The 21667-nt window shown below is 41.1% G+C and overlaps 1 protein-coding gene across 1 annotated transcript in view; it reads right to left on the bottom strand.

Moving 5' to 3' along the window:
* TENM1 (teneurin transmembrane protein 1) overlaps positions 1–21667 on the bottom strand; it is a 413153-nt gene that overhangs the window by 11120 nt on the left and 380366 nt on the right. Inside the window, exons 25-27 of the mRNA XM_040266625.1 lie at positions 19149–19321; positions 17816–18051; positions 5435–5731 (exon numbers count right to left, since the gene is read on the bottom strand). Coding sequence (XP_040122559.1) covers positions 5435–5731; positions 17816–18051; positions 19149–19321 — 706 coding nt within the window. The remainder of the gene's footprint in view (positions 1–5434; positions 5732–17815; positions 18052–19148; positions 19322–21667) is intronic.

The raw sequence follows: 21667 nt of genomic DNA, 5'->3' as shown, positions 1-21667 counted from the left end.
CGACTGAGCGACTTCACTTTTACTTTTCACTTTCATGCATTGGAGAAGGAAATGGCAACCCACTCCAGTGTTCTTGCCTGGAGAATCCCAAGGACAGAGGAGCCTAGTGGGCTTCCATCTATGGGGTCACACAGAGTCGGACACGACTGACACGACTTAACTTAACTAAGCTTTAAAATGCATGCTGTTCTGAGTAGTATGATGAAATCTCATGCTGTCCTTCCCAGGATGTGAATCATCTCTTTGTTCAGTGTATCCATGCTATATAAGCTACCTGCCCGATAGTATAGGAAATAACATAGTATATATAGACTTCTGTACTATTCCCACTTTCAGGCATCCATGGAGGGGTCTTGGAATGTATCCCCTGTGGGCGAGGAGGGACTACTGCATAGATGTACAATTCATGTTTTAAATGATATTACAGAAACATGCCATTAAAAGTGGAAAGTTCTCAGGTCATGCAAGCCCTCTCCCCCGAACTGATCTGTATTTCAGAAAGTTATTTGTTGAGGTATAGTGCCATGCATGTAACAGGTGTTTCATTGATATCGGTTTATCTTATTCTAATTTTAAATATAGTCATAAAAGGAACACTGTTTGAAGGAGAACTCAAACCCTATTTTTAATTGAAAAGCATTTAAATTTCATCTTTTAATAAAAATTGCTCACCCCTAGAAATTCTGATGTATCTCCCCAAGGGAGATTTTACCCTTACTTTCTAGAGAATTGGCTTATCAAGGAAAAAGATTTAGTTGAGCTTTATTTTCTGAAGTTTCATTATGAAAACAATAGCTATCATTTCATCTTCTAAATATAAACTACATAAATATTTATGAATTACAGAAGCATATATAATGTACATTTAAATCTTCTAAATATGAAATTATATTCTAATATTGAACATGCTTCTTGAAACTGCATGTCCTTCCTGCTCTTCTGAGAATTGATTTCAAATCACATGTCAATACTGTGAAGTCAAAGTCAGCACTTATTTGCTCATTGGCTTATCCTTTCTCGCTCTTCCACCAGGTACTCTGCCTGGGGATACAGAGCCGTGTGTGGAAACCCTGTCACCTCATCACCTGTGGATACTCTGCAACTCCAGAAACCCTGCTGAACAGAAGGTGGGAGACGTGGAATTCCTGCCTGGGCACGAGAACATGAAGGAGCCACCCCGTCCTTGACCAAGGCAGAACTCAACAGAACCTGGGGTGAAACTGCTAGGCAATGCCTCTGCATTACCTCTTCGCTGAAAGCCAGATTTCTCAGCTCCTTTCCACTCTCTTCTGTCAATTTGCCATGAACAAATGACATCTGTCACCTGCGAGGTGGGCCAGGGACAGTCACCATATGCTTTGCACACATTATCCAGTACCAGCCTGCCTTTTCCGGTTGCTGCACCAGCCTTGCCAAACATTTATAGCACATCACCACTGCATTCTCTCCCTGCTCTCATCTTCCGTGCTGTAGTAAACCACTGCCTGACCCTGTTCCTAGGTGGTGCTGATGCTGTGCTGACCAAGAATGTGAATGATGTGAGTAGAAATCTCGTGAATGTAACCGTTGTGTTGCCAGAATAGCACTTAGCTCTCACTTGGCTACTTTGTCACCTTGGACGGGCATTGTTATCAGTTTGTTCAAAAACAATACTGTCCATCCAACGCCCCCAGCGCTGCTATAGAATAAAAGGTCATTTCTTATTAGTCCAAACACTAGAGTGGGAGACTTTGTGTTTTCCAAAAAGTTGATTGTGAGAACCAAAATGACTGTGAGATCATTGTGAAGAAGAAAACTAAAACCATGGCTGCATATTCATTTGAACAGGAGTAGAAATGAGAGATGGGCTTCCCAGGTAGCTCAAACAGTAAAGAATCTGCCTGTAATATGGGAGACTGGGGTTTGATTCCCTGGGTCAGGAAGATCCCCTGGAGAAGGGCATGGCAACCCACTCCAGTATTCTTGACTGGAGAATTCCATGGACAGAGGAGCCTGGCGGGCTACAGTCCATGGGGTCGCAAAGAGTCGCACACGACTGAGCGACCAACACTTTCAGAAATGAGAGATGGCAGAAATTTGAAAAAGTAAGGTATTTGAGTGACCACCAGATGGCAGTGTGGGGCCACCTGGAAGCACAAGCCAAAGGCTGCATTCTCTCCCTCTAGGCAGCCTTTGAAAATTTCAGCCCCAAAGAGGCAATTTTGTGTAAATGTATCAGACTAAAGCATCTTATTAAATGATTATAAAATATATTTAAATGCATTGAAAATGAAGTTCTTAAGAATGTTTTTAGGAAACGGAAAGATTTACATTTCCTGAAATACAAAATGTTAGCCCCACAAGTCTTCAAAATATAATTAACTCAGGGAAGGCTCATGAATCAAGACAGAGAATTAATGACCACATAGAGAAAATTTAAGAAACAATAATTGATTTTTTTATTAGAGAAGAGATCATTTAAGCAACCACAGCTATTACCCAAATAATTATTTTTCTCCTAATGGCTACAAACCATTGTGCATGAAAATGATACCCATAATTTTTACTTACTCTAGAGGAAGTCAAATAATTTTTACAAAATTTCTGCACACTGAGGTAAAATATTTGCTGTTTGCTTTTTTCAATATATCATGGTATAGGGATGCCAAGAAAATGTATAAAGGTACAAAGAGAAGTATTTTGAGGTACAAAAAGAGATTTATATTTTTAAAGTTGAAGAACTGTTACTTCAAAATATAGTTCTAGAGCCAGCCTCTTAGTCTTGCTCTGCCCCAGACATAGTGAAAGAATGTTCCAGCAAAGGCCACGATAAAGAGAGGACTAGAAAAGAGCACAGGAGGCACAGAACTTCATCACCTCCCTGGAAGAGTACATGTAAATTGGATTTTGGTAAATTGAAAATTCTTTCCCTTTTCTTTCTAGAATCACAATTTCAAAAATACTTTAATTTCCTTCCACCCTTCTGTTCTTTCCTGTTTTAATTCACCTTCAAGTAGCAGTAGGTGCTAGCACTAAGTTTTCCAACTTAATAAATACTAGAATAAATATTTGAATGCATAATTTAAATGGAAAGAAACTTTTATTGAATGACTAGATATGCCAGGTGCTTTATATTAAGTTATTTCATTTAACTGCTGCTTCTATTCAGTGAATTAATTATTATCACTGGTAATAATGTTAATAAAATCAATCTCGTGATAAATGATTTTTGGAAAGTAAAGAACCATTCCATAATTATGGGTTTTGTAGGCTCTGAGTTTTGCATAATAGCATTGCTTAAGTCAGGGGCTACCTGGTAATTAGAGAACAAATTAAATGTAAGATTCAGAGAGGGAGAAAAGTCAACTGAAAGGCACAAGTGGTTTGGCTCGTCTCACTGGTCAATAAACGAGTTTTGGGGAGTCGCTAGGGCTTTTCTCCATACATTACTCTGTGTCAATAAGGTCTTATTTCTGTCCACTGCAGACACTGACAGTCTCAGAGAGTTTCTTTGTTTTGTTTTTAAAGAATTATTGCCAAATAAGTTTCTACAGCCAAAAGAATTTATGTGAAAAAAAAGAATTCATGTGAAATTTGCTTCACATGATTCTTTGCTGAAATAACTGTGATGAAGTAATCAGTTAATTCAGAAAAGGGAAACAATAAAATTCTTCATTAATGTCAGAGAAGAGGCTAAATAACTGAAGTTTAAGTTTCAACAAGCTTTTCTGTCACTGTATAGACAGTTTAAAGGGAAAGATTTATGAGACCTAGAAGCAATTGTCTATAGGCAGTTAGCTCAGCAGCCAAACTGTGGCGCTAATGAGGTTAAGGCTCTGAGTTCAAACCTATAAATATTCCTGTGGGATCTTAGTTCCCCAACCAGGGATTGAACCTGGTTCCTTGGCAGTGAAAGTGTGGCATCCTAACCACTGAACTGCGAGGGAAGTCCCTCAGAGCTGTACATACTCCTAAGGCATGTCAGCTCCTTCACTAGTCACATGTAGACCTGTGGGAGGATCAGAGCAAACAAATCCTCATTCTTGAAAAAACTAATCAGCCTATATTCTGCTAGTGATCAGTGGCACCTTTTTCTTTTTCTTTTTTTTTCATATAAGGTCATCTTACAAGCCTTGCCTCTGTGAACATACAACAAATATTTGGATTCAGTTAATTTTGTAGCAAGTTTAGCACTTTGTGGACATTAGTCGTATGATTTTGCCAATCATTCTTGTTACCAAAATTCAAAAGAGAAAACATCCACTCTATAAGATTCAGATGTTCCCAGTGTAGAGTGCAGATTAGAGATTTCATCGATTTCTTCAGCAGAAAAGGACAGGGGGTACAGACAGCAAAGGACTCAGTCTTTTACCCTAGCTCCCAAGTGGAGTTCTGCTTTATCTCCTAGACATTTCTAATTTGGCAAGTTTCCCAGTGACTGACTCTGGGAAACAGTACAATGGTTTTATAATCACACACAACCCCTGGCACACTTTAAAAAAAGCTTTCAGGGGTATATCACAAAGGTTTAGCATTATTTGGTGCAAATAGTGAAATTTCACCACGGGAGTTATGAGCACCCATGACTTTTCTAAGAGCTTCTAGGGCTTAATCCGTACTGACTCCCCTTGAAACCTCAGAGGAAAAAGTTTTTCAGTTTTCCCAGAAATTAATTCAGGACTAATGAACTGAGTTGAAAGGATAGATTAAGGGGAAAAGAGACAGCATCTTAGGATGTCAGAAATTGAGATGGCAGACAGAGATCAATTTCTCTTATTGTCTTCTGCTACTTGTCTGGCTAGAAACCATTTTGCTGTGTGAGGCTGATGTTTGACAAATGGATCCAAGGGGTGGGATTAAAATCCTTGCCCATTCCCAGCAGACAGAGGCCAGGGGCTCCCATTACAGATGCTACTGGAGACTCATTGTGTACAAAGGACTATTAACAACAAGGGAGCCCCACTGCTACCATTTCCTCAGACCCATTACTTGGGAAGATATGTCCTCCAATGTATACCATTAAACTGTCACTGACTATCCTAACAAAATTAGAATTCCTTATCCTCTGTGTAAGAGCCTCTTTTTCAGAGCTGAGATACATTAACACGCAATTTTATAATTTTCTACCTATTTTACTTCGGTGTGAGCTTTCATAGTAATAAAGATACATTTTCAGGAGCATGAACAAATATGCTCAAATGAGGAGAAAGCTAAGCCATTATCCTGACTTCAGTTTGAAAGAGTACCTGGCAGAGTGTGGGGCTGGGAAAAGTTTTCGGCTGAAAAACAGCTTATCCTTGTAGGTATAATTTGTTGTTGTTGCTACTTTTATGGGACAGAACAGCCAGAATACAGACTTCACTCCCACAGGTCCTCAGCAAGGCAGGTAATCAGTGCCGCTTTCAATGTTCTCATTCAGAAACTCAGAACTAGTTTATTTTCCCTACACACTTACCTTTTCTAAGTAGGTATAGCTCCAAATTTTCCCATCAGCCCAAGTTCTTGAAATTATTTTTCCACTCTGGTCATATTCCATTTTTTCATTCCATGTCCCTCTTTGAATAAATGTCACCAATCCCGAGGGTGAATATGTGATGTTCACTTCATTATATCTGCTTACAGGAGACCACAGAACAGGTCGTCCAGTCTGGTCATAAAGAATTCGAAGGGTGAATTTCCGATGGTCATCGTAGATCTTGCCTGTGCGAGTCATATGATCAAAATCGATGGAGAGTAGGTTTCTGTTATGGGCCTACAAAAAAGAGATAGGAAGTACATTTGAAGCACTGCCTTAGTTCCCCTCATCAAGGGCATCCACAATCCCAAAGCTTTTTCTATTTCTCCAGCAATGGGGTCTCTCTTGCCTTTGAATCTGCATGGCTTCTCCTTGGATGACAACCTGTCTTTATTCTCCTGGGAGACTCTATAACCTTGGAAGGCTGGGGCCATGTCTTAACTACTGGGATGTGCTAAATTCTCAGCATATGGTTGTTGACTGTTTTTTCCCAACTCAAGTCTCAACTGTGCTGATCCAGTTTTCAGTGATTATGTAATCTTACTTTACGTAAGTCAGACGCCTACAGAGGAATGGGACTTCCTCCTCCGCTTTTACCGATGAAGTGGCTAGAACATAGAATGGTGAACTATTTACATAAGTAGCAAGCAGAAAAAAGGAATATAGAGAGTCCCCTCTAATTTATACAGAGATTCCCTTGTCTGGCTTCCTCGTTCCTCTGGGCATGGAGTTTTCTTATAATACTTTGCATCTATCACAGGGGAACACAGAGCAACTCAGACTGTCTCCTAGACATGAAAGCCCACTCAGCAGTGTTTGCATGGAGGCCAGCAGTGTTTGCATGGAGGTAACTGTGGGAGGTGCTGGTAGGTCCCCCAGTACTTGCAAGGGTGGCACCATTCAATGAGCTTGTGTAGCTTTAAGTCGTTGCCTCCTCCATTGGCCTAAAATAATCTTTATGGCAAAGAGGCATATTTTGGGGTGGCAAATTAATCTCCCCTACAAATAAACAAGGAGAAACTTTGAGAAATGTAAACAACAGTGACCCAGGAGTCAGGAGACTGAATTAGCTGCTTGTCTGTGCACCAGTCATTTTTTTCTACTTGGGCCTTAGTTTTCATCTGTGAAACAGGAGTAATGTTTATCACTTAACATCACACACCTGTGCTAAGAATTAAATGAGATTACATATTACAGGTACCTGGTGATGTATAAAAATAATATTAGTAATTGTTATTTTCATTACTTTAAAAAAAATTTGTTTTCTGCCACACCACAGGGCATGTGGGATCTTAGTTCCTCAACCAGGGATCAAACATGTACCCCCTGCAGTGGAAGCGCAAAGTCTTAACTTTCTTAGCCACCAGGGAGGTCTCAGTAACTGTTATTTTTAGATATGATTACTCTTCTCATCTCAGTTAGGCTTCTAAACGGGCCCATGTGTCAGATTCCAAAGTGACTGTAGGAACTGTCAACATGATCCAGGACAGAGTGTTAAATATCTGGTTAATGAGGTAGGGGAAAAAAAATCAACATTAGGGTTTGACTACATTAATCATAGTCGTACTAAACCAATTCACTAGCTATTCAACTAAAGTTTATGTAATTCACTTAAAATTTTTGTGGTCAAGGATTCCTTTAATTATCTGAAAGCTATACACTGTTTCCCCAGAAAAATGCATATAAACACATCAATGAACATTTTAAACAAAATCTCAAGTGGGCTCTGAAATTCAAGTATGAAACTTTTAGGGGTCTTGAGTCCAATTTCAAAATCCTGATGCAGAAAGAGGTTTTTAAAAAATGTTAAATTTTTTTTGCTATTTATAAAACTGAGATAAAACTGACATAAAACATTATATTAGTTTTAGTATGATTCAGTATTGGTATATATTTCAAAATAATCACCACGATAAATCTAGTTGACATCCGTCACCACATGTAGTTACAATTTTTTTCCAGAGATGAGAACTTTTAAGATCTATTCTCTTAGCAACTGTCAAATATACAATACAGTATTATTAACTATAGTCACCATGCTGTACATTACATGCTCATATCTTTTAACTGAAACTTTGTCCCTTTTGACTTCCTTCACCCATTTCACCCACCCTTCACCCCCTGCCTCTGGCCACCACCAATCTGTTCTCTCTGTATCTATTAGCGCTTTTTTGGTGGGGCGGCGGGGGGCGGGGGGGATTCAACATCTACATGAGATGTAGAATTTTTATCTTAGTGGCCTGGATGAGTGCTAACCCAACATTCTCATTTCAGACTCTGGTCTTCCTTTGCTCCTTTTTTGCACTTTGCTTTTTAAAATAACCTCTTTAAGTACCTTCCTCCAATTATAAAAGTGATATTTTTCCATTGCAGAAAAACTAGAAAGTATAGAAATATACAAAGAAAGTAATTATCTGTAATCCTATCCTCCAGCGTGAATCACTGCTAATCACTGCTATTCACTGCTAATCATTTCCAGCATTTCATACTCACTTTTTAAAAATATAATCTTACACTTAAAGAATACAACAAGAATTGTTTTATATCCTACTTTTCAGCTAATGTTTTATCTCCATCATTCCTCATGTTATTAGATATTCTGAATATGTGGATTTTAATGGTTACATCAACATGATAAACATTTATCTATCCTTTCTCCTATTGTTGTAAATTAGCTTTTGTTGTCCATTTTTCTTTCAATGTTCATTTGTTGAGAATTTTTGTAAATAATTATTTCCTTAATACAAAATCCTATAAGGGAAATTACTGGGTCAAATGATAACATGTTAAAGACTCCTGATGCAACTTGAGATATTACTTTACAGTGCACAAAGGTTTACAAATGTATGCTCTTATTAACTGGCAGTGGAGGAGTTCATGTCTGCATTGCAATCAGCACTGAGTATTATCATTGTTAGTAAGATTTTCCCAATATGAAAGTGGAGAAAACTGTATGTTATTGTGGTTTAAATTTGCATGTATTTGATTACCAATGAGATTGAACCATTTTAAATGGCTATTAGCCACACCTATGTCTTCTATGAATTGTCTGCTATTTTCAACGTTTTTTGGTTTCAATTTCTTCATCAGCCAGCTGGGGCTAATGATATTTGCCCTTAGTTTTGAGCTGCAGAAAAAAAAAAAAAAAAAAAAGGACAGCAAGTGTTCCATGCCATGAATTCCAGAAGACTAGCGATCAGATACTCTAATTATTTGGGAGGAAGTCTTGTTAGTTGCAGTGGTAGGTTTCATTCATGGAATAGAGCCACAGATTGGGAAGCATGACTAGTTAACCACCTGTAGCCTATGTGTGCAATGTTGTAGCATAAATACAAACTAATTTGCTGTTATAACCTAAAAGGTGATAGAGAAGCACATATTTCCTGTCTTTTGATACACAGGGCTTGGAAACCTACACAAAACCAGGTGTTCTTTCTTCAACTACCTTTCCTGTGGTTTTACAGCCACATATCTCTAACTGTAACACTGTTCATTTACAATAGCTGTAAAATATCCATGTACTCCCAGAGACGGTTGTAACTGTTACAATTTATGTTATAATGGTAGTTAAAGAGCCAAAGTAACAAGTGATTTCCAGTTCAACTAAATTTGTGGTTTTATTTGTCTGATAGATTAAGTTTACTACTCAAGAACACATTTCTTAATAAAGTCATTACAGCAACACAAGCAAGGGAGCACTGTTAAAAATCCACTACAAAGTGAGCAGAGGAAAAGTCTGCCTAATGTTCTTTCTCTGCCTGTCAAGACTTGTGCTACCATGCTTCTCTGTTTCTGGATAATGCACTCTGATATTCAGATGTTGCTGAAACACTAGTTTCAAAGTCAGGTTTGGAAGGTAATGTGAAATTTGGCTCAGAGCTGCAAGGGGATGAAAGAATTGAAGATGCCACAGCCCTCCATCTGGTGAGTCTCCTGTGGAACTTGTGAGAAGACTGTGGGAAAGAATGGGTTTTTTAGGTAAGCTCCTTGACCTTCCTTCTTGACTGCTTATGTGACTCCAGCCTCTATGGCAGGAAGCAGAACTAGTCTGACCGCCTCTCACTGCTGGGGTCATGAGCAAGGTTGGAAAAGCAACGTGTTCATACAAGCTATTGTTTGCCTGAAAGACAGTAATAGCCCTTGACCCAAGTGTGGGCCATCAATCCTTTTTTCAGCTCTTCCCCCAAACAATCTATAGCAATCCCTGACCTGGAAAAGAGAGGGGCAAAGCAAAGGTTGACGTTTGAGAATAGCCCCAAGTTAAAAAGGGTCTCTTTGGACAAGCTGCACATTGAACGAGAGATCTGAGTTTGGCAACTGATGAGTTGTACATTGGGGTAAGGAAGACGGACTTGGTAAAATTTTTCATAAGAAAGGATGTATTTGTGTTTTAATTTATTCTTTGGTTATCCTTAGTGTTTTTTTTTTCACCTTTGCTGAAGAGAAGTAAGGAGAAAGGCTTGCTTTTTGTTCACACTTGGACCAGAGAGGAAAGAGTATATGCCCTGGGGAGCCATGGGTTGTGTTGCCAACAGGAATCAACGTACCTGCAAAGTGTGGGCACAGGCCAAAGATCCAAAGAGCCAAAGAAAGGTGTCCTCTGCCTCCCCTCAGAGCCTTTCCTTGCTCTTTCTGAGGAGTTTGTGTTTTAATTGCTTAAGACACAGTCCTTTCAACCCCCTTCAATTTGAGACTCATTCGATCAGTAGCCTAAAGATTAATTAGGTTGATCTATAAGGCAACTGCTGGTATTTGTGTGTTTTTTTGGTCTATGAAAAGGGCAGCTTGCTATGGTTTAACCCAACACACACACACACCTACAGGAAAGTATTTAATCAGGAGCAAATTAATTTAGTGTAAAACTGTGCAAGTTAAATAGTATGGCAGAAATCAGGTGAGAGGAATGAATAAGGTTTTGAAGAAGAACTGGTATGCCCATTTGCACATACACACGCAGTGCTTAACTCTAAGCTACGATCAGAGCAGCTGATTTTCTTTCACAAGAAAGGAGGAGAAGGCTGAATTTTCAAGGATGCTATCTAGCATTTCAACTCACAATACAACTGAGGTACCTGTTCGATTTTTGCTGAAGAAGTTTGAAGGTGAATAAGTCAGATGGGCCAAATATTCACTTTGTGGTTTGGAAGAGACTGCATTGAAGTTTCATGAAGCTGTGAGAATGGATGCAGGACTCAGAGCTGCTTTTAAATTGGGACATGCTCCTTTATTCTCACTGGTTGAAAGGTAATTAGTACTTGATTTTTAGATATTTATCAATACAATTCTAAAGACTTTATTTTTGACTGATACTGCTATGCTGACAATCAAAACCCACTTAGGCTTACTTTTATTTCAGAGTGGCCTACAAAGGAACAGGGCATGTAGGCAGCATTAACATCAGCCTCCATTACTCCACTGGGAACTTTTTTTAACCTATATTTTCCTTTTTTCCTCCCAAGACACTCTCTTTACCTGGGCAGCCAACAGAATCTTAGTGCCAGAAGAAATCTTACAACATGGGCTATTGAGCTGGACTGCCTAGGTTCAAATCCTGTGTCACCCTTTACTAGCTGTGTGACCTCTATGTGCCTCAGTTTCTTTATCTGTAAAGTGAGAATGCTAATAAGAGAACACGTTTGATAAGATGTTATGGGTAGTAAATAAGTTACTATATGGCAATATACATATAAGATTTCAATGAATGTTAGCTGTTATAATTATGATTAGTGGTAACAATAGTACTAATAATAGAGATTGTATAGACCATATCCTTCATTTTATAGATGGGGAAAGTGGTGCAAAATTATGGGCATACCAGTTCTTCTTTAAAACCTTATTCATTCCTCTCACCTGATTTCTGCCATACCATTTAACCTGGATACTTTTTGCACTAAATTAATTTGCTCTTGTTTAAATACTTGCCTGTTGGTGAATTCATCTGAAATACTTTCCTGTTGGTGAATTCATCTGGGTGACCATACAGTAGGCATTTAAAATTTTTAATATCAATTAACTAATACTTATATACAAATGAAATAGTGTGTGAAATAAGACTTTCTGCTTAGTTATCTTAGCAGAGTTGTCCCAGGATTAACATAGTTGTTTCTATGATTTGAAGGCCCCAAGGATCCCCATGACCCTGAATACCAACACTGCTCAGTAGCCTTGATGCCTGAAATCTCCAGATGACTCCTTATGGGTAAATACACTGTTACCTCGGATGGAGAACCACAGATATATTTTAAAACCAGACAAATCTATCTGTAAGCAGGCTTCTTACCTAAATTTTTAGAAAATGAATCCCTCCAGCAAACCTGGGGAGAAGGAAGTCAAAACAGCATGAAGTAAACATGTTTTCTGAGAAAGGAGGGAGATGCTAGAGGGAACGGGCCTCCCACGTTTCCCATCATTTGTCAGCCTGGGACCTTGTGTTTCACCCAGGCTTGTTCTGCCTTTCAGAGCTCAGCTCACGTAGGACTAGTCACATGTTGCATTTTAAAACCGCTCTTCCCTGTTCTTAGTTATCTTTGAATGGAGAGAAAAACAATCAATTGTGAGAGTTTTTAGACGAGTCTTTGCTTCATTTTGCATGTAAACACATCATCATCTTACTTGATTTGATGATTTCAGTTTGAAGTGCTAAGCTTCTTGGATTTTTTTTTTCTTTTTAATAAAGGGTGCTGCAGTTTTGGAGCTTTGCTGTCACCTCACATCTCAGTCTGAGAAATCTTATAAAGAGCTCTGAGGTCCAGTGCTGGGATAAGTCTCATCTAAACAGCATTACGATTCATGCACACAGCAAGGTGCAATCTGGATGTAGTTTCTAAACCAGTTTGCTTTCAGTGAATGCTGAATTTCTTGATGGTCCAGGGAAAGGTATTTATGGGGACAGATGAATGCAGCAGATGAGGAGATACATAGACTGGAGGGGAAAGCACATTGCAAGGAAGATGATTCAAACACAACTCAGGTTTGGTTGGGTGGCGGGAGGAAATGGATTTTTTAAATAAGTGAAATTTTAGGATGTTAATGTGATTTATTTCACTTAATGCAGCTGGTGCCAAAGCAGGATCTCATGTTCCCCAGCAGTTTGTTTCCTCACCTTGAAGAGTACCCTGAGTTTGTGGGTGAAAAAAAAAAAAGTCACCAGTCACTGGAGAAAAGTGACTCTTTTTGCTTTATCTTCAAGGGAAGTCTATCATTTTCTGATTTTTTTCCTTTCCACTAGAAGGTCTGGACTAGATCCACACTGGCCTTTGGGGAACATATTCATTCCATTAAATTGGCTATGCCTAATCTGGGGAAACTGAGGCAGTGATATAGGCAAGAGTGCCTAAGGATGGGGAGAGTAGGTAAGGACTGTCGAGTTAAACAGCCTCCTTCCTCTAGCCTCCTTCATACTTTTCCTGCCCACCCACACTTGCCAGTATATTAGAGTCGATTATTTGTCTCTTTTTGTCAGCATTGAAATGAAGAGTCAGACCCTGCCAAGATGGCTCCACTGAGTGGGGCAATGATTTATAGATTAATTATTTTAAGGAACAAGGCAGTACAACATGATGGAGTGGAAAGAATGCTGCACTAGGTGAAGACTTGCATTTTAGTGCTGGCTCTGATCCATAATAGCTATTTGACTTTGAGCAAATCACTTAACCTCTCTGGGCCTTAGTCTCCTTATCTGTAAATTGGGAATAGCCAATCATGGCTGGTTGTGGTGATCAAACAAAACCCTGACTACGAAAACATTTTGTTAATGGTAGGAAATGGCAACACACTCCAGTACTCTTGCTTGGAAAATTCTGTGGGCTACCATCCATGGGGTCGAAAAGAGTCGGACATGACTGAGCGACTTTACTTCACTTTAAACATATGTAAAGGATCATTACTGGTGTTAGAATTTTCTAGGGACATGTACAGTAACACCACCTAGCCATTCTCCAGTCCCAGAACCTCAGGAAGAACCCTTGAAGTCACTAATGAGAGGGCCCTGAATTTGCTGCCGTTATAAGCCATTCCACAAATATGCTCAACTCTACCACCGGATGGGAAACTGGTGAATTATAAACAGTATTAACTAAATAACACTTCAGAAATGGCAAGGATCTAATGCAAGCAGAAGAGATTAGGAAGAGGTGGCAATAATACACAAAAGAACTTACAAAAAAGGTCTTAATGACCCAGATAACCAGGATGGTATGATCATTCACCTAGAGCCAGACATCCTAGAGTGCAAAGTCAAGTGGGCCTTAGGAAGTGTTACTACAAACAAAGCTAGTGGAGGTAGTGGAATTCGAGCTGAGCTATTTAAAATCTTAAAAGATGATGCAGTTAAACTACTGCACTCAACATGCCAGCAAATTTGGAAAACTCAGCAGTGGCCACAGGACTGGAAAAGGTCAGATTTCATTCCAATCCCAAAGAAGGGCAATGCCAAAGAATGTTCAAACTACCACACAATTGCACTCATTTCACACGCTAGCAGGGCTTTCCCAGGTGGGGCTAGTGGTAATGCCAGTGCAGGAGATGTAAGGGATGCATGTGTGATCCCTGGGTTGGGAAGATCCCCTGGAGGAGGGCATGGTAACCCACTCCAGTTTTCTTGCCTGGAGAATCCAATGGACAGAATAGCTTGGTGGGCTACAATCCATAAGGTTGCAAAGAGTCAGACATGACTGAAACAACTTAGCATGCATGCATGCACATGCCAGCAAGGTAATGCTAAAAATCCTTCAAGGCAGGCTTCAGTAGCATGTGAACCTGAACTTCCAGATGTACAAGCTGGGTTTAGAAAAGGTAGAGGAGCCAGAGATCAAATTGCCAACATTCACTGGATCATAGAGAAAGCAAGGGAATTCCAGAAAAGCATCTATTTCTGCTTCATCAACTATGAGAAAGCCTTTGACTGTGTGGATTACAACAAACTGTGGAAAACTCTTAAATAGATGGGAGTATCAGACCACCTTACCTGTCTACTGAGAAACCTGTACACGGTCGAGGAACAACAGTTAGAACCGGACATGGAACAGCGGACTGGTTCAAAATTGGGAAAGGCTGTATATAGTTGCCCTGTTTACTTAACTTACATGCAGAGTACATAATATGAAATGTTAGATGAATCACAAGCTGAAATCAAGATTTCCAGGAGAAATATCAACAAGCTCAGATATGTAAATGATACCACAATAATGGCAGAAAGCAAAGAGGAATTAAAAAGCCTCTTGATGAGGATGAAAGAGGAGAGTGAAAAAGCTAGCTTAAAACTCATTAAAAAAAAAAAAAAACTAAGATCATGGCATCCAGTCCCCTCACTTCATGGCAAATAGATGAGGAAAAAAAGGAAACAGTGGCAGACTTTATTTTTGGGGGCTCCAAAATCACTGCAGATGGTGATTGCAGCCATGAAAGTAAAAGACACTTGCTCCTTGGAGGAAAAGCTATGACAAACCTAGACAGCATATTAAAAAGCAGAGACATCGCTTTACCAATAAAGGTCCATATAGTCAAACCTATGGTTTTTCTAGTAGTTATGTACAAATTTGAGTTGGACCATAAAGAAGGCTGAGCACAAAAGAATTGATGCTTTTAAATTGTGGTGCTGGAGAAGAATCTTGAGAGTCCCCTGGACAGCAAGATCAAACCAGTCAGTCCTAAAGGAAATCAACCCTGTATATTCACTGAAAGGACTGATGCTGAAACTGAAGCTCTAATACTTTGGCTACCTGATGTGAAGAGCTGACTCACTGGAAAAGACCCTGATGCTGGGAAGATTGAGGGCAGGAGGAGAAGAGGATGATAGAGGATGAGATGGTTGGATGGCAGCATCAACTCAATGGACATGACTTTGAGCAAGCCCCGGGAGATAGTGAAGGACAGGGAAGCCTGGCATGCTTCAATCCATGGGGTGGCAAAGAGATGGACATGACTTAGTGACTGAACAACAACAACAAATAACACTTCACTCTACTCACACGGAAGAGTGCCCATATATATTTTATGCCCACTAACCTCAGTATTAAGAACAATTTGGAATATGAGGTGAAAATTACACTTTATACTCTCTCTCCATTATCTGTGCCTATGGAGAGGAGAAAATAGGATGGGTCATCATAGAAAGCAGAAAATAATAAAGTCACAAAAAGAGACACAGATGTATAGAACGGACTTTTGGACTCTGAGGGAGAGGGAGAGGTTGGGATGATTTGGGAGAATGGCATTGTAACATGTATACTATCATGTAAGAAACGAATCGCCAGTCTATGTTCGATACAGGATACAGGATGCCTGGGGCTGGTGCACGGGGATGATCTAGAGAGATGATATGGGGTGGGAGGTGGGAGGGGGGTTTAGGATTGGGAACTCATGTACACCCGTGGTGGATTCATGTCAATGTATGGCAAAAGCAATACAGTATTGTAAAGTAAAATAAAGTAAAAATAAAAATTAAAAAAAAAGAATGTGTTCTAAAAAATGGAAAATCCCAAAGTCACATAGTGTATGATATGACTCATAATATTTTATTCAGACTCTAAGCTGGGGAGGCACCAAAATACCATTTATTTGATGTAATTTTCCTAGGGTGAGTCCATGAGGTTGATAAAACACGTGTATATAATTCTAACTTTTCTCTAATATGACAGCTTCATTTCACAGGTGAAGACAATAAAGGCATTTCTTAAGCCAGTTGTAAGACTCCCCCATTTAGGGTTCTACGCAGGAGATCCTATTTCCCAGTAAGTAGGAAACCCTTACTGCCCACACAGAGAGAGGTTTGGACTATTTGGGCTGGTTTCACCTCTCATTTCAGTGGCATTTCTGGTAAATATTCTGGCCAATCGAATCAAAGCATACAAACTGACTTGTGCATGTAGACAACTTGTGTAGTGGCTGTTACAAAAACAACCACAAAAGTCTATCTCTGGGTCGCCAACAGAACTGACCGGGAAGTGAGCACTGATGTAGATCATCAAGCCATGGGACTGGTCTGACCGCTTGTTGCAGGAATTGGGTGCTTGTTTGGTGTTGCCCTGTCACAGCCTAGAGGTTACTGCATTTTTACTGTGAGTGAAGAAATGCAAGTGTTCCAGGGATCCCAGGCGAGACACAGGTGCTCAAAGCAGGCCTGGCCTCAATAGTGAGTAACTGCCTCAGGCTGGCAGTTGCTCTTGGGCTTATACTGAATGTTGCTAGATTTGGAAAGTTGGTCATGTCATCCTAACATTGCTTCATGTTCAAGAAGGGACAGGTAGAAAGAGCGCAGTGGTGCTTGTGGGTTTTGTGTGCAGCAGAAAGGCGGTTCTGACTGAGAGACCCAGGTTAACTGTGGTGAACTGTGCTTGGTAAAAACTTGAAAACTCCCAAATCTTGCATTTCTCCCAGGCAGCTCTCTTTTGGGCTTCTCAGGTGATGCTAATGGTAAAGAATCCGCCTGCCAATGCAGGAGATGGAAGAGACCCAGGTTCAACCCTGGGTTGGGAAGATCCCCTGGAGGAGGGCATGGCAACCCACTCCAGTATTCTTGCCTGGAGAATCCCATGGACAGAGGAGCCTGGCGGGCTACAGTCTATAGGGTCACAAAGGGTCGGACACGACTGAAGCACACATGCACGCTCTCTCTGAGTGCCATTAGGCCAACAGGAGCACTAGTCCTTGACCTCTCTGGCCCTTAATATGTATATTCAAGGCAATGATAATTCACTGATTTCTGCCTTAATTGCCTTTGTCCAAATGTTGCCTGACATCGCATATCCTTCTGTGTGTACCTGCCTGGCGTTTTCGAATAAAGTATCTACCACCGCATGGGGCTTCCCTTGTGGCTCAGCTGGTAAAGAATCCACCTGCAATGCAGGAGACCTGGGTTCGGAAGATTCCCCGGAGAAGGGAAAGGTTACCCACTCCAGTATTCTGGCCTGGAGAATTCCATGGACTGTACAGTCCACTGGGTCGTAAAGAGTCTGACACGACTGAGCGACTTTCACTTTCACTTTTTACCATGAAGCAGGGGTCTGAGGCATCTCCAGGCCATGTGAGGGATTCCAGAGGGCCTCCTGACTATACACACTTCTAGATCCAGACATTCTCGGTGCCTTAAATTGCTACTGTCAGAGCACTTTAGCTGGCTAATGACAAAGAAAGCTCTTATTAGAATGTTCATTTAAGGATACTGAACCATTATCAGCCATTAGCACCCTCTCTTGAATTACTATATTACATAAGTTAGTCACTTAGAAAAGCTTTAGAGAAATGGGACTTCTGATTAGGGAGGTGCTGCGTTTTTCAAAAATGCAACACCAGTTGTCTAGGTGCTGTCAGGTCGAGACTTACCCTCAGCCTCCTTTCGAAAGCTGAAACGTTGCCTTTGTTCTGCTCCTTGCGCTGCCGCCACTCGATGAGGTTGGCGTTGTGCTCCCCGGGCAGAGAGATGTTGCATTTGCCCAGGGTTGGGTTGACCGCCCCGGCCAGGATGTGGGGCTCTGAACTGAGGCTGATCTCCATCCCGCTGGCAAAAGTGACACGCAGGGAGCCATCTGGACTCACCCGATAGGTGCTCTGGGTATTTTCTGTAGAGAGAGGAGCAAAGGAGGAAGAGGGGGAAGAAGAGGGAAGCACAGAAATAGAGGAGAGACAACTTGAGCTTCAGGAGGCAAGTTTGGGAAAGGATGAGCAGGTGTGGCGCCGTGGACCCCACTGCCCTCCGGGCTATAGACAACCATTCTGACAAGCCCACATGCTCTCTGTCCATTTGAGTCTTGTTAGTTTCACAGCTGGGCTGTCTTGTTTCTTGGATAAAAGACTCCCGTGTAATACTGCAGGCTGTTTCTGTTTTTCAAAACATTCTCATTTTTAAAGGATTTCCTCACAAACTTCTTCTCTGACTTGGTGGATTGGCCTTCTCCGTTTGATATGCTGGGAGCTAGAATGAGTGGAGTATGCAGTGTAATTCAGTACCCTCAGTGCCTGGGGACACCAGCACAGTGGCTGATCTCCAGGAAAGGATATGCTGACAAAGTTTGCTGCCGATCCTTTTAGAGTGGATCTGATGTTGGACAGTTCTGTGTTTGGCCTCACAGCCTAACAACAGAATGGCTCCTTAATGAGTGGGCAGAGAGAAAATGATTTCTGTGTGTCCATTTCTCTCAGCTTCTAAGACATTCTTTCCAAATCCACCTTCCTTTTTACCTTCCTTCCTGTTTACTTCCCTCTTGCTCTCCCCCTCTCTCTCCTTCCTTCCCTCTCACCTTTCCTTCTTTTTTCCTTCCATTCTCTTACATTTCCCTTATATTCCAGCTTGGTGTGCATCCTCACTCCTTTTTATTCACCCATGTCATCACTGCTCTAGAATGCTAATTTCAGATGGGACACAGACTTCATGCCTTTAGTATCCCCAATCAGAGCTTAAAAAGCTTTACAAACAGCTGGGTGTTGGGAAATGGCTTGATGGAAGAGTATATTTGGCAGGAATTGAACCTCCTAACTCCCACAAGGATGTGGCCCAATGTTGCTGTAGGAACTTTATGAAAGGTGTGACTTGGGATTCGGCCTCCACAGCTGGAATATGGGGACAAGAAGTCTTCTATTAATTAACAGTGTGTGGAGGTTTGATGGTAGAAGTAAGAGAGATGCTATTAGAGGCAGGCAAAGTTGGAAATAGTCTTACCTTGTTTCAAAATATATATGGTACTCGTGGCGGTCAGATTAGTTGACATGAGGACGTTTTCGCGGTTGGAAGTATCTAACTCCACTTTTGTAAGCTTCTCCAGGTCACTGTGGAAGCTGCTGACATCTCCCGTGGGAAATGTTGCGTTGGTCAGATGCCCCTCCGGGTCATACCTGCGGAATGTAACCAAACCCAACTTTGAAGCCTCTTGGCAGTGATAACGGGCCTTTGCAAAATAAAACTCACTTGGCAGCTAATACAGTTTAACTTTGAGTGATAACAAGTATTATTAACCTTGTTCAATAAGAAGAAAAAGGTCAGAGAGATGATTAATCAAACCAAGGTATTTTTTGCAGCTCTTGAATTCTTGATGACTTCCTTGAGCTGTGCTGTTTTACAGAAAAAATATATCTGATAATGAATCACCAGGGTGGAAAACTGATTTATGAATCATGTCCCGCTGTGTGCAATGTTGCAGGGAGCCCTCCATTTGCAATTTGGGTCGATCCCATCAGATGTGATGGATCACAAAACCCAGCAGAGGGTGCTGTTGGCAAAGAAAAAGGACGCACAAATGTTCACCTCCCCCCCCCCGCCCCCTACAACAGGGAGAGAAGGCCAATAAACTGATTTTGCATTGTGATAGGAAAATTATATTTGCTGCTGTTTAAGTTGCCAAATTTGAAATGAATGAATCATTCTTCCAACAAAATGAACAAGCACAGAAGATAATGGAAACACACTCATTAAAACATTCTGGAACCCCCTGATCTCAGTGTCACTTATTTTTTTTCTCTTTTTATAGTATAGTACATAATGCGTTGTAATTTGCCTGTATGAGTAAGAGCTCCCCCTCCTCCCCCCAAATAATTACCTGGGATAATAGGCAATAACCTATATCTAGAAATAGAGTCTGGTGAGTTGACTTTTTTTTTTTTTTTTTTTTTTACATCAGAACTATTGGCAATCTGACTGGCCTCCAAATGGAGAGAGCTTCCCTGAAGGCTTTTGATATGGAACTGTTCTTTTATTGCCAATAGAACCAAGAAAAATAAACCCTTCATTAAAAGTAAAGACATGTACTTGGAAGCCCATTACTGTTTTCTTTTCAAGTTGCAAATTTAAAAATATTTAAGTACTTTTATTTGCTTTTAAAATGTTAAACAATTATATTCTTTTAACCTAGAGTGAGCAGGATACAGCCTGGACACAGTGGTGGAGCCTGGCCCTGCTGCCTGTTGTTATTGTTCAGCCACTTCAGTTGTGTCCGATTCATTGTGACCCCATGGACCGTAGCCCAGCAGGCTCCCTCTGTCCATGAGGATTGTCCAGGCAGGAATATTGGAGTGGGTTGCTATTTTCTTCTCCAGGGGATCTTCCCTATCCAGGGATTGAATACATGTCTCCTGCACTGCAGATGGATTCTTTACCACTGAGCCATCAGGGAAGCCCCTTGACCCCCAAAATGATGCAAAATGGCCTAGTGACTCAGTGTGAATCCACTATGTTTTAAAGAATTCGGTCTGGAGAGTTGCTGAAATTTTAAAACTTAGACCAGTCTTTGGTAGACTTGGGAAAAGGGGCTAAACATTATTTTACAGGACCAAACTGGACTTGAGGCTATACACAATGGCATGTCAAGTTCAGTTCTGCGTGTACAGAGCATGCTCACAGGCACACTTGATCAGTTAAAAACAATCAGGCATGCAAATAAAAATAATCAAATAGGTCATTCGACATCACAGATATGGCAAGCCCCAGTTATTTAATTGGATGCACCCTTTGTTTAAATGGATTTCAGCCAAAATGGCTATTGGCATGTTGCTACTATGATGCTAAGGCCTTATTATCAAAGAAAGGCTGAAGGGTGCTGTTTGCGCCTGGGGTTAATGGCAAGATCTTCCCTGCTGCTCAGCCTGTTTGCCCATGGCCTGCTCTGGGGCTCTGGGGCTCTGGGGCTGTGAGAAGACCCTTGATGAGAACAGGGCATGGAAGGGCCTGAGTGCCTAACACAGCCTGACTTTGTCTGCCTGGTCTTTCTTTCAGGGGAGGAAAACAGTACCGAACTTTGGTTCTCACAAGGTAGCAATCTGCTTTGGCCTGTAGGGAGGAGTCTCCAGGCAGCAGACAGAAGGAAGCTGCTGCAGGCTCCCTCCCGAGGGAGACTGTGGCCCCACAGCCTGGATTATGCAGGCAGTTGCTCTCTGTTTCACATCCTTCACCAGTCACCCGGTCACATCAGTTTCCCTTTCCTGATTTCTAAAGGGTTTCCTCAGCACTTGGCAAGGTCACTCCTCATTATTCCCCCAGGAGATCGGACCTAAGATGTAGTTTCCTCCTCTCTCAGTTACACAGCCCCTTGTTTTAAAGCAAGATTTCCTCTAAAGGTGACAGCAGTGGTGGTGCCCACTTCTCAGGGCTAGATGACAAGATCAGATGCCAGCTGAGCCATCCATGAGCAGAGGTACAAGGGCCAAAAATCTGAACGAATGTTAGCACTGGCCTGTGGTGTAATTCCC

This window comes from Oryx dammah, unplaced genomic scaffold (genome assembly GCF_014754425.2).
Source record: "Oryx dammah isolate SB20612 unplaced genomic scaffold, SCBI_Odam_1.1 HiC_scaffold_23, whole genome shotgun sequence".
NCBI classification, from domain to species: domain Eukaryota; kingdom Metazoa; phylum Chordata; class Mammalia; order Artiodactyla; family Bovidae; genus Oryx; species Oryx dammah.
Note: the sequence above shows the minus strand (reverse complement) of the source record. Positions and strands in the feature narration are given on the sequence as shown.